The 12,575-nt window shown below is 43.1% G+C and overlaps 5 protein-coding genes across 5 annotated transcripts; 1 reads left to right on the forward strand and 4 right to left on the reverse strand.

The window, feature by feature from the left end:
- Positions 1 to 5,494: 5,494 nt before the first annotated feature.
- On the reverse strand, positions 5,495 to 6,255 carry K441DRAFT_616376 (uncharacterized protein; the record flags this gene model as incomplete). The annotated part of the gene is made up of 1 exon (XM_067645742.1): positions 5,495 to 6,255. One exon carries the CDS (start codon positions 6,253 to 6,255, stop codon positions 5,557 to 5,559), a length of 699 nt encoding a protein of 232 aa, XP_067500718.1. The 3' UTR covers positions 5,495 to 5,556.
- A 181-nt stretch (positions 6,256 to 6,436) lies between these two features.
- On the reverse strand, positions 6,437 to 7,050 carry K441DRAFT_664845 (uncharacterized protein). The gene has a single exon (XM_067649414.1). The coding sequence runs from the start codon at positions 6,907 to 6,909 to the stop codon at positions 6,496 to 6,498; it is 414 nt and encodes a 137-aa protein (XP_067500719.1). The 5' UTR covers positions 6,910 to 7,050; the 3' UTR covers positions 6,437 to 6,495.
- Positions 6,901 to 7,740, reverse strand: K441DRAFT_438736 (uncharacterized protein; the record flags this gene model as incomplete). Its single annotated transcript, XM_067641663.1, has 2 exons — positions 6,901 to 7,260; positions 7,384 to 7,740. Coding segments are annotated over 2 exons (717 nt in total), but the record flags the coding sequence as incomplete, so codon positions are not given.
- A 1,696-nt stretch (positions 7,741 to 9,436) lies between these two features.
- On the forward strand, positions 9,437 to 11,401 carry K441DRAFT_730330 (uncharacterized protein). Its single transcript, XM_067654217.1, has 4 exons — positions 9,437 to 9,926; positions 9,986 to 10,617; positions 10,669 to 10,704; positions 10,836 to 11,401. The coding sequence occupies exons 1-4, from the start codon at positions 9,460 to 9,462 to the stop codon at positions 10,937 to 10,939; spliced, it is 1,239 nt and encodes a 412-aa protein (XP_067500721.1). The 5' UTR covers positions 9,437 to 9,459; the 3' UTR covers positions 10,940 to 11,401.
- Positions 11,402 to 11,997: 596 nt separating this feature from the next.
- Positions 11,998 to 12,273, reverse strand: K441DRAFT_436327 (uncharacterized protein; the record flags this gene model as incomplete). Its single annotated transcript, XM_067641656.1, has 1 exon — positions 11,998 to 12,273. A coding segment is annotated over one exon (276 nt), but the record flags the coding sequence as incomplete, so codon positions are not given.
- Between the last annotated feature and the right edge of the window lie 302 nt (positions 12,274 to 12,575).

The raw sequence follows: 12,575 nt of genomic DNA on the forward strand, positions 1-12,575 counted from the left end.
GTGTAAGAACGTAGAGCTTCTGTAGACTAGAAATATATTCTACGCATAGGATATAACGTAAAGAAGGAGAGGCAAGGAAAGAGGTGGTTATATTGGGGGTAAATCTTTATAGGTGGTCGTGTAGAGGCTTCAAAGGCTTAATCTATATGTCGTAATAGTAAGCGTCTAAATACTCTTTCGCTTTGAATAAGGGGATAAGGAATTCTTAAAAGGAGTAGTTTGTTAGGCCATAGAGACGCACTTGCTATAACCGGCTTAGCGCAGGCGAGGCGCCTATAAAACGTAGTCGCCCCGTATTAGAGAACAGCAGAATTTAGCTCTATAGTTCTATTCCATTAAGAACCGGATACTTATTGCATTCCGCTACTATTATTACGTTGCTATATACCCTAAGGGCCTTGGCATCCTAATATAGTTGCTAAAGAGTAGCTGTTTAGAAAAGGGTGCTCGTACTTAGTCTGCTTAATATCTCCAGTCCTTAGGTTTAATAGGTTTCGGCTCTTTCAGCCTACCTGTATTCTAATTAGCCTTCTAATTACTTATTTCCTATGCGTTTTCTATACCGCGTCCTATTTATAAAGACCTAATTAGAAACGCAATTAGAATAGCTTTGCTTTAGTTTATTTACTAAAGAGAGGTTACTGTTTAGGATTTTTTTTTGAGTATTTTAAATACTAAAATTATATTTAGAAGGTTTTAATTCGGTTATATACGGTCATCTATAACTAGTCTTACCTCTTCTATTAAAAGATATAGAATATAAGTTTTTGTAGCAGCTATAAAAAGTAATTACTATTAAACAGTCCATTTCCTAACGTCTCTAGTTACATCAATTTGTTGCCCAGTAAATCTATAAGATGAAGATTATTGGATAGCTTGGTACTTCGAGAAACACCTATATTATTGTTACTACTGCGATGCCCAGTACGGAGTCCTATGCTTAGATAGCCTATGCTATATAAGGATTCTCCGTGACTATATCTGTTATAATAAAACTACTATCTATAAAACTATCCGTCTTGAGTTCCTATATAAGTTTAAGGTTCTATAGGTAGTAGTTCTTAACCCGTCTAAATATTATAGCTTGAGAGAGAGAGTAAGTAAAAGTTTTACTAGATATACTGAGGATTGGGAGTATAAAGTTGAAGTATTTCTTCGATAGCAGCCCTTCTATATAATTTGTAGACTAGTTTTTACTATATAAAACTAGATTTAGGAGGAGGGAACTAATAGAAAAATTTAGCTCTTTATCTCGCGCTAAACTAACTCTTTAGATTTCAAATTCTTGTAATTCTTATATATAGAGGATCTTCCTGCATTTGACTAGCTAGAATCCGATTTATAATTTTTTTAGAGGACTCTGCCTATATATAATATATCTACTTTATAGAACTCTGTAAGCTAGGGTGGCGGAGGAGTAGTAATTATATGCTCTGCACCTGCGTAGAGGTAGAGAATTTTACGAGTAGCTTAGTAAGGAGCTGTGTAGACGAAGCTTTAGGGCAAACTGTGCACGGAGCTCTGTGTAAATGGAGCACGCGGTATGCCCGGGGGGTTAGGGGGTCTAAGGAGGTCGTCCCCCTATATACTGTAAGGCTCCGTCTAGAGCTTATATACAACTAGCATAGGGGTTTATATTAACTACCTTCTATCCTATTCTTCTTAAGTGCTTAGACGAATATAATTTATTAACCGACGTACTTATATTGTCTTCCCTTTAAGAATGAACTCGATACAATAGGTAAGATATTTGTAACGCTTTTCTCTCTTGCTTTAAAGCATAGTAACCTTCTTTTTAAGCTTCTCTATTAAATCTAGAACTTCAATATAATCCCTTTTAAACTTCGCTCTTATAGACCCAACCTACTGCCCTAGATTATCCTGCTTACTAATAGAAAGTCTCATTTCTTTTTCTAGTTCTAGATTAAAGATACGGCGTTCTATACTAAGGTAGTCTTCTACGCGCTAGATATTATCTTTCTCTATCTTTTGTATATTTTTTCTTATTTTTAGAAGCTGATTCCAAATGGGGCTGGTATCTATATTTGGCGTATTTATATTAAGAGGCGATTTAGTTGACGTAACCTTTATAATAGCACTAGAATATAACATCTTAAAGATATAAAAAGTAGAGAATGGAATTGGTTCTTTTTTAAATAAATAAAAAGCCTATAAACACTTAGCTTTAAAGCTTTTTAATAAACTAAAAATAAAATATATATATATATATATATATATAATAGTTATTTATAATTAGTACAAAACTCTAACTATTTTAATCTAAGTTTTGAAATGTAATCTAGCGCCTATAACGGCTCGCATAAACGCCTCTAAGGTAAAGCTTATAGATTGCTATCCCTTGCACTAATATTTTGCGTCCTTAGAGCTATACTCTAAGGACGCAAAATATTGGTGTAAGGGATAGTACAAAGATACTAAGCTAAGGAGAAGGTCGTTAGAGGTAGTGTTATAGCTTGAATAAATGCCTCTAAGGTAAAGCTTAAACGAATACTGTATTACAAAGATACTAAGCTAAGAGAAGAAAAAGGGATATTCTAGGGCCGACGTAAATAAATATATAAGCTGGCCGCCAAGGCGCTAGTTGGCAGAATATGGCAGTATTGCAGCAGAATTTGGCAGGTGATGCGCCCCTATAGGGTCAGCGAGGTTTAGTGTCGACTCCCTAGTGTGTATAGCAGCGGTGGCATCTAATTCCGCTTGAGCTTCGCCTAAATTAGTATATTAGAACTAGTAAGTACGTAGTTAGGGCTTAAGCTACGGCCCTACCTCGAATTTGGGGCTTTGCTAAATTATAATATCACCTCTAGATCTTAGTGTTTTACCCCGTTGCCTTCCTTAATATAGCTCCAAATATAGGTGACTGGCAGTATGCCTTTATTTAAAATCATTCTTATAGCCGGCGCTAGTATAAATATATGCGCCCGCGTTTAGAGCTTATATTAATAGGAGAAGGAGGCTTTATAACACGTAAGGGAGAGGAGTTTAGAATAGCTTTAAAATCGAGCTTAGAGCTCTGAATTTAAGGTAGGCCGTAGCTCAAGCCCTAACCACGTACTTGCTAGCTCTACATACTAATTTAGGCGAAGCTTAAGCAAAATTAGATGCTACCGGGGGCGACACTAAACCTCGCTAACCCTATACTATGGTAGTGCCGTTATAGGTAGTATAAACAAATATCTTAAGGCGCTAGTCGTAAGCGAGCCAATAGTAGAATTGCGGAATATGGCAGAAATACGGCCCTAGCGCTGTTATAGCGCCGTCTAGTTAGGATTTTACCAGATTAAAGCAAAGCCTCCATTCGGTCCGACTCTATACCTTATTAGCCTCGCTTAGGCCCACTTATAATACTAGAGTTCTAACTCCTAATCGTCCGTTTAATAATATGGTAGGAACGTGCACATTTATAAAAGCTTTTAACTTATTACCACTAGCTATCTCCATTCTTATCTTGTGCGTGTATAAAATTTGATTATATAATACCGTGAATTAATCCCCCTCCCGCTAGCCTTAAACAGTTATCCCTTAATACGGCAATTTTGGTACTTAGGTTATCGATAAGAATAAACTAATTGGAAAAGCTGGGTTAATGCAAATATCTAATTAAATCTAGTCATGAATATAAGCGACCTTAGTAAAGGACCTTACCGTATTAAGGGATAGCATATTATCTATTATGCACTATTATAACTCTACTTTACAGCCTTCCGTAGCAGATACTACTAAAGTTATTATCTGCTGTTCCACTCCTGTCAATTCTATAACCGCACTATTAGGTAACTTAATCGTCCGGAATCTCTAAATAATCCGCATAACTATATAGGCGGCTTCTGTAAGCGCAAAATTAACTATAAAAGGAAGTATAAATTAATATTAAGAAGTGATCCTAGCTTGACTAACAGTAAAGGGCGCTTACTTCCTAGACATATCCTTAGACTACTATTATATAGTAGATAACCTTATTTCGCGTTAGTTTCGTTATAGTTTAGTGGCATATCTTTATCCCATCTTTCGGGACGATAAAGCTTAGCGTCCATCCCGTAAGACAACTAATAGATAAAGGGAGTCTAGTGTGTTCCTAAGGTAGCTATATATATCTCCAGCCGAAGAAACTGTAGCTAAAGTTAAAGCGCCTTAATAAGGGTCTAGGCACGCTATGCACTTAAACGTACGGCATGGGTGCTAAGTAAAGGCGGAGCGTGTAAGACTAGCTGGAAGAATATACTTAGGTTTTCCCCCTACTAGGGGCTTTTTCCTATATATAGAAGGTAGAAGCCTGCTCCTAAAAGAGGGACCGAACTAGGCAATAAATAGAATTAATAATAATAATTTTTTATTTATTTATATACCCTTACCGCTAAGCCAATTTAGGGTATAATAAAAAATCTATATATTTTTATCCCTTTAACCACTGGCGTCTAACGCTAAGGCCGTATAGACAGCTATACCATAATAGTAGCTATATAGAAGAGTCTCTAATTGGCCTAGATCCTTATTAATAACGTTAGATATAACTTAGCGGTTGAAGGGATACCCTTATTGCTAAGGACATTTATAGTGTAATAAAAAATCTATATATTTTTATACCCTTGCTACTAAGTATATTTATAGGGTAATAAAAAATCTATATATTTATTTATTGCTACTGCTAAGCATATTGATATTATAACTAAATAAGCCTATTTAGGTACTCTCTAGAGCTCTTACTATATAGAGACTTGATACTTTAAATGGTTTTAAGGAGCGCTTTATACTTCTTATGCCTTCCTACTTTATTAATATAACCACTTATTTATAATCTAATTCCTCTTCATTAATAGCAGACACACTTTCCGCTGTAAAATACTCTTTATTAATATCTGTTAACTTGGGCAATTTTAAACTTTGTTTCTTTAATACTGCTTTTACTTTTTCTTTAAGCGTAGGGCACCCACATCTTTTATGCCTATAATAATATTAGTATTACGTGTATAGATTAATAGATAACTCTACCTCTATAACGAATCTTTCTAACTAAATTCTTCCTTACAGTGCGGGCATTTTTTATAATTGCGCTGCTTACTATAGCACTATAATTGCTTAGTATATACTCTAACTAATGTTAAATTATTCTTACCGGCCTATGCCTTTAAAGATTAGTACTTCTTATAAACTCTCTTTTATACCTAGTATATGAGCATTTATAAGGTTTTACTCGGGTAGGGTTATAGGTTAGTAGATGAATTTTAAGATTACTAAGTCTTACGAATCCTCTTTTATAACCGGAATATATGCACTTATAAGGTTTTATCTGGTTAGGGTTGTGTATTTCTAAGTAACCTTTATAGCTTTTACGTGATAGTAATCTATAACATACCCCGTATTCCTTTTTCGCTATTAAGTAGGTTCTAATAGATAAAGAAATAGGGTAGGACACGGAAAGAGATGGCCAAGTTTACGGGGAGCGGCTGCTATGCAGTAATGATATAGAACAGCTGGGCGTACTATTTTCGTTGACGTGTCAGGTGTCTTTTATGTGGTTGGTAGCGCAAGCGAAGTCTATGCAGACCACAACGTGGCTTGACGAGTCGCTATTGAAGCTAACTCATGATAAGAAACCTTCATGTTCTTCAGCCTATCACAAGGAGGAGCTGTTTCAGTTTCCCAACTCCGCTTCCCTGTCCGCACATAGTACTTGAAGAACATGGAGATCTCCCTGTGGAAGAATATTGCCGAACTAATGGGATCCGATATCGCCAGTCGTGCCCGCTTGTACGTCAAATCGAGGCTCGTTAGGAACGCTTCTGCTTCTTCCGGTTCGCGACTTCTGTATGCTGCCAGCCTCAGCTTTACCGGGTTCGTGATATCATTCGGGTTCAAGGTGAACCATATGGCCGGGATGCCACACCGAACTATGAGGGACTTGATCCTTCGCCGCATGCGTAGGCGATGCTCTCTAGACATCGGCTGGCGACACCCGTAGAGTGACAGGCTCCTTAACAGCTGGTTGACACCGTCGTCGGTGGTTTTTCCTGAAACCTCCATATCCTTCTTAGCCCTCTCCAGCCTCTCAGCGCTCAGCGACTGTACGATACGCTCTACCTCTGGAAAGTCCTTCCTTTTCACACTCAGCATGCTGACACGACGATTTTTTGACCTGACCAGCATATTGAAGACGAGAAACACAAAAATGTGGTGGGTCGCAAAACGACCACCGTGTCGCTGAAGTACCAATTGTGCCCACATCTCCAGGCTCATGTTCCGGGATGACAGGAGACTCTGTGCCGTAGCATCTGCCTCAGGAGCCACTCCCACACCCTCCGCCACATCTTTGATACTCTCCTCCGCTTGGCGTGGACCCCCATTTCCGAACGGGAACAGCGTTGGGAACGTTTTTGCAAAGAACCAGGTGTCGAAAGAATCGGCGAACTGATCACCTCGAGACACAACAATATAAGGCTCGGAGGCATGTTCGTGCCGGATCTCAGCCGATCCCGCCTAAGTACTCCCACTAGTTTGGTCACAGAAATTATTTCCCCCCAGAGCGTTACAAACATACTGCAGCTTCTCCGCATCCGCAATGTCTGGCCCGGCATCGAGGGCAAACATCCCAGAAGAACCGATCTCGTGAATGGTCTCATTAGCATCCTCAGGGTCCACCTCATGATCGCTATCTTCACCATCTTCACAATCCTCCTCCCCCTCGTGCCTATTGCTTATTGCATCACCCTCCTGCCCAAGCATCGCCATGATTTCCCGAATGTCTACCGGGCCATCTTCCTCCAAACCACGCTCTGTGGGCGGCACAACCTGCCCTGTTCGCGCCTTCTCCCACGCCGACGGCTCGTTCCGTTCCAAACGCTCATAGACTTGAGAAGGCACACCGTGCGCCAGCGCCTCCCAGCTATCCATTTCGGCCGTGTCAATGTCGATGTTGGCATATAGAGGATTATGCCTCTTTAACCACACCAACGCTCTCTCTACAACATGGCGCCGCACCGACAGGAGTGCTGAGAGGTCACTTGGTGCAGGTTTCTCCCTTCCTTGCCACGACACATGAATTTCATCCAGAACCCTTAAGAGTGGATGAGGTAGAACGTTTGTCACGAGCTCCTGCACATTGTTGGGAAACACTGTGATATGCCCTTTGATATGTTTCGGGTATGTCACGCTCTGTCTTTGGCTCTTTGAGATGCTGTACTTGGTGATGAACCCATAACAAGCGTTTAGCGCAATGAGCTTCTCCTCAATCGGTGTAAGTCCCTTCAACTCATCCGGAAACATATGCTCACATCCTAGCTTAGTATGTAGCATAGTCGCACTGGACAAAGCACCTCGCCCCAGATGCCTCACGCAATCTACACACGCGAGAATTCCTTCCCCCACAGGAAAACAGCTGCTGCACTTAAAGGGTGAATTCTTCCTCTTCTTGATCTGACTTGCTATCCACATATCCCAACCAACCTCCCGCAGCTCTGTCCTGCCAAACTTGCGATAACAGATTCTGCAGGTATGTATCGGCAAGGTATTTCTGTTATGGAACGCATTGTAAAACTCCTGAACCGTGAATACCTTCCTGGCAAGAGGGATTGATGTACACCATGCCTGTTCGTGAGACAGTCGCTCTTTCTCCGCAAATTCCTCCTCTAGACACCGCAGAACGCTGGTAAGGTCTTCCTTCTGTTCATCATCGCTCCTCTCCCGACGGGCCACGGTTCTAGCACGTTTCGGCCGTTCCTGATCGGTTCTACCGACATACTCTCTCTTCCGTTGTGGCAGGCGGACGGTCGACTCCACAACGCGACCTTCCTGTGCCACGTCATCCTCAGCAGTGGCAACGACCTCACGGGGTGCTATGCTTCCCTGCCCTCGAGCCCAGTATCTGCGAACCCACCTATCAAGTCTCGCCTGCTCATACTCCTTCTGTGCGGCATCAAATATGTCCGCCGACGTGCGCATCCCCAAACCCGCAAGTGCTACATTCTGCCGATTGCGTCTATTCACGTCTGGGACGCAGTCAGAATCTGGTGGAATCGCTCTGCTTCCCGACACGGTTCGATTTCGCTCTGCCCCGGTCTGTTCAGACTCCTGTGCGGCGTCGAATATATCCACCGACTTGCGCGTCCCCAAACCTGCAAGTGTTACGTTCTGCCGATTGTGTCTATCCACATCTGGGCCACTGACAGAATCTGGTGGAATTGCTTTGCTTTCCCGTACCGTTCCATTTCGCTCTGCCTTGGCCTGTTCAAACCCCTTCTGTGCGGCATCAAATATATCCGCCGACGTGCGTATGCCCAAACCCGCAAGCGCTATATTCTGCCGATTGCGCGCTTCCTGGCGGCGCAACAACTCAGATAGAAACAGGGAATCTTGATTATTTTCATTCATATTGATCCGATTCAACCCGCACCCTTTGTATCTCTCTATCTCTGCTACGCTCTACAAATATACCATATCGAATCCTAAATTCACGCTTCTACAGCAGAATACCTCCCATTCGTCATTATCTCACTGAATGCTAATGGCGCCACCAGTCCTCCAACCTAATCCAGCTCCTTACGCCCTTTACCTCGCTCAGCTCACGACTCAGACTTAACTCCTTGCCCCGTGATTCTTTCCACTCATACTTCGAATACGATCATCGCGAACAGATTCTATTCACAATGCGTATGGCTTTGTACCCCATTGGACTTGTCCCATTCGGATACCGGAACATATCTCCCCGATCACAACTGCGAAGCCGCTTTCCTTTTTATTACACATCACATGTCCCACTAGGATGTCGGAATACATCTCCCCGACCACAACTTCGAAGCCACTTACCTTTTCATCACCCATCACACATAGCACGCGTTATCCTTCCAGCTGCAGCACTATTTGTCACAAGGACCTTTTTGCGAGTTCTGCAACCTTCCCCGATTACAACTTCGAAGCCACTTTCTTATCACAAGGACCTTTTTGCAAATTCCACACCTTCCCCGATCATAACTTCAAAGCCCCTTTCTTTTTTTATCACCCATCACACATAGCACGTGTTCTCCTTCCAGCTTCAGCACAAGGTCCTTCTGCGACTTCCGCAACCTTTGCAAGTCAAACCATCCCTTCCATCCCCCGCATTTTGACAAAGCTCGATACACTAAAAGAGTCTTCACACCTATCTCTCGTAATCAACTCTCCGATCATCACAATCCTCCAATGCCACATGTCCTCCACTTCGTATCAAACCTTACCTCGCCGACTGATGCCACACACCCTCCACTTCGTATCAGACCTTACCTCGCCGACCCTATCCATTCCGTGCACGTCCCGACTTTTAACCAATGCTGCCCCAGACCACAGTCTATAACCCTCCAGAAACCGTTCGCGCATTTACATTTACGGTCTACCCTCCTTGCACAGGCCTTACTCTCCAATCTCCCTCCAGTCAGACACACCTATCGTCCTTTTTCACATACGGCCGCAATGCCTACTTCCACTCCAACCAGACATGACGAGGTCCATCCCCGCAAGCCCCTCGAGAGCCAACAGAATGCAGGCGGCGACATGTCTATGATGTTTTTTGCACGCTCGCAATCCCTAAGGGAGCTTCCCTCTTCCGAGGAGCAGCAAATTAAGGGTCTCAATGTCGAGACCATTGCAGAAATCCTTTTTCCCCCGCCAACCTGGATAACCAGCCCGGAGTACTGGGCCCTCCGAGCGAACTCTGAACATGACGATTCTAACTTGGCCTTCTTTAGCCTTAACTTGTCAATGTATCAGCAAACACTCGTTGCATCCGAATGGGAAGACATGTGGTTCTTTATGTACGGCCGTGTTCACCCTTATGCGCTTACCTGGGAGGTCAAACTAGATGACAGTCAAGCAACTGGCGATGATCTGGCAAATTACACTATTCCAGCACTTATCGTCCGCGACCAAGGTTATCAACCGTAAGTTCATTATACCCTCATTTGTTATACAAAGTGACTATCTCTAACAAATGCCGCAGCGTTACCCCTCGAATGTTTGACATCGCAGATACCTTTCCCATCGCCTCTCCGATAGTCAGTTTTACTGGGCTTGTCATCGGCTCTGGTCACACACTCCTTAACGATGAGGCGGGCCTAGAGGACATCCAACTGAAATGTTGTGCATTCATACAGCTCTCAACCTACCTTACCCCCGGGAATCCAAGCAAAACTCCCTTTAAGGGCTTCCACCCTTTTCAAGTCTTTATCATCTTCCCCATCCACCTAAAACCCTGGTTATTGCTCTGCAAGAAACTAATTGATAAACGTGAAACCCATTTCCAATCGAATACCTTATTTTTCTGTACTGGAAAGGTAGCAGGTTTCCTTAATCACCGTATTATGATCCACCCACCGCAGCTTACGCAAGATAAAATCTTCATCATCGTGCCGGACACTTGGGACTTCTTCAAGAAGGCAGGCCGAGACTCCATCTCCACATCACCCTTGGTGACCACTCCAGCCAAGCAACCTTTCACGAATCCCTCTGGTCGGGCTAAATTCATGTCACCATCAAACCGGGCAACTCAGCAAGCTATAACCCCAACGATGAGCATAATATCATCTACCGGACAAACTTCACGCACAGAATCAACCAGACTTACACCTTGCTGTTAGTACTAACCTCTCTCTTCTCGTGAATTAAACTGACATGATGTTCTAGCATCGACACCCACTGCTTACTCCACTTCCTCTTCTAGTACGTGCTTATCTTCTGTACCCTGATTTAAATCCAACCATCACCAATTCCAGCCTCCATCCCTACACTATGACTCGTCTTGCCCTCCATGCCTTTAATCTAGCCTGCTGACCTAAACCCCATTTCCGTAGTAACCACACTAAACACATATACGACACCACCCTCCAAACGGTCGAATGAGTACGACAGCACAGGCAGCAGTGTATGGGTGATGAGCATGCGACGGGCGGCATAAAAGCACCTACAAACATTAAGTGTACTGCAAAAGGAACTTGTGTGATGTATTATAATAATAGCTAAATACAAGGATCGAAAGTTCAGTCGGACTATCCACTGCAAGCTTTCAAACTGCTCGCCTCACCCACGCCAAATTATTGTTTTCCCTCTAAAATTCGCCTATCGCCTACCTTCGTTCCTCAAGGCTGCTTGGGCAAACCGCTTGCGGTTTGCGTCACCTGTCTTTTAGGCACGGGCCTCCACGTGATGTTATCTACACGTAAGCTATCACGTGTAGATAGCGCACTTGCCCCGACCCAGAGCTCCCCCCAAAAGCTCTACCTCTCCCTCTTTTTATTTCCGCTATTTCCGCAGTTAATTATATAGTTATATCTACGTAACATAAGAATATTTCATAACATGGACGAGGAAAGTAAGGACAGAGCTATTAGGGAGTGTAAGCTTTGCAGTGTGTGAGAATTGAATAAGCGACTTGATTGTAAATGTGGCTCTAGAGCCTCTATATATACATAAGAAAGGTACAGGCAGTAACGGAGTAATTAATTGAAGTAGTGACCGAGTCGGTGACCGAGTCGTTGACCGAGTCAAGGTGTAGGTAATTTGATGGTGTACTGGTAGTCGGTTACAGGGAGTGATCCGGGGTTGTCAAAGCACGCTAGGGCTTACGCCACTAGAAATTTTTCACGGTAATTGGATATTACAAACGATTGAATAAAATTAAATGGCATATCTACTTGAGGAATTAATAAGAGGGGTACTAGCCTGATGTATAGGAATCTCACTTCATTTTTTTGCAGATGAGAAGTGGTGTTAGGCTATGATGCGACATGATTCCGCGCTCTTCCGACGTTAGTAGAAGATAAGCCATTAAGGAAATTATTTCTAGAAGTGATGTCAAATAGCTCCTCACCCTTCACCCTCGTCCATCTTCAGGATATCCTCCAAACGCTTAAATGCGTCCTTATCTCCCAGCTTAGTCTTATCTTCCGCCCTCTTTCCCTTAATATCCCCTAGCAATTCCAAGGCTGCCATATAAGATGACGGTGAAATCTGCGTCGCTGTTCGATTGATATACGCATCAAGCCTTCCACATCCGCAATTCGTATGGGAGAGCAGCTCGTTCTTAAGCAATAGAACCTGCCCTCCTAGCATCGCAACATGGGATCTCAGATGCGCTCGGACAGCTGTGAGTTCGCGTGCTTGCATTTCCAGGCCCTCGACCCACTCTTTCTTCTTCTGTCGGCACTTATGCGCTACAATGCGGTTCTTTTTAAGATGGCTTTCGCGCTTAGCTGAGAAGGCAGGGTTAGCGGCACTATCTTCCTTAGAGACACTAAGAGGTCTGCGGCCGCGGCGTGTTTTCTTTTCTAGTATAGTCGTAGTGCTAGTGGTAGCTTTTGGAGATACCTTATGTCGTTTTAGGGGGGATTGCTAAGCTTACGGCGGGGGCAAACGGTTCCTTATTTCCTGAGGCGAGACTCTTATTTATTTAGGCGGAATTAAATCAGTTCTAGAGCTCTGAGATCCGTAATGCAGCTTAGGTAATAGGTCGTCAGGTTATGTGGTTTAGCTATAAATTTTAAGATAGTGGGGGGGCTTTCTTATTATTAGCGGGGGTAGGACTATGCTAGCAA

The sequence above is a fragment of the Cenococcum geophilum genome (genome assembly GCF_001692895.1).
Source record: "Cenococcum geophilum 1.58 unplaced genomic scaffold K441scaffold_40, whole genome shotgun sequence".
In the NCBI taxonomy this organism is placed as follows: domain Eukaryota; kingdom Fungi; phylum Ascomycota; class Dothideomycetes; order Gloniales; family Gloniaceae; genus Cenococcum; species Cenococcum geophilum.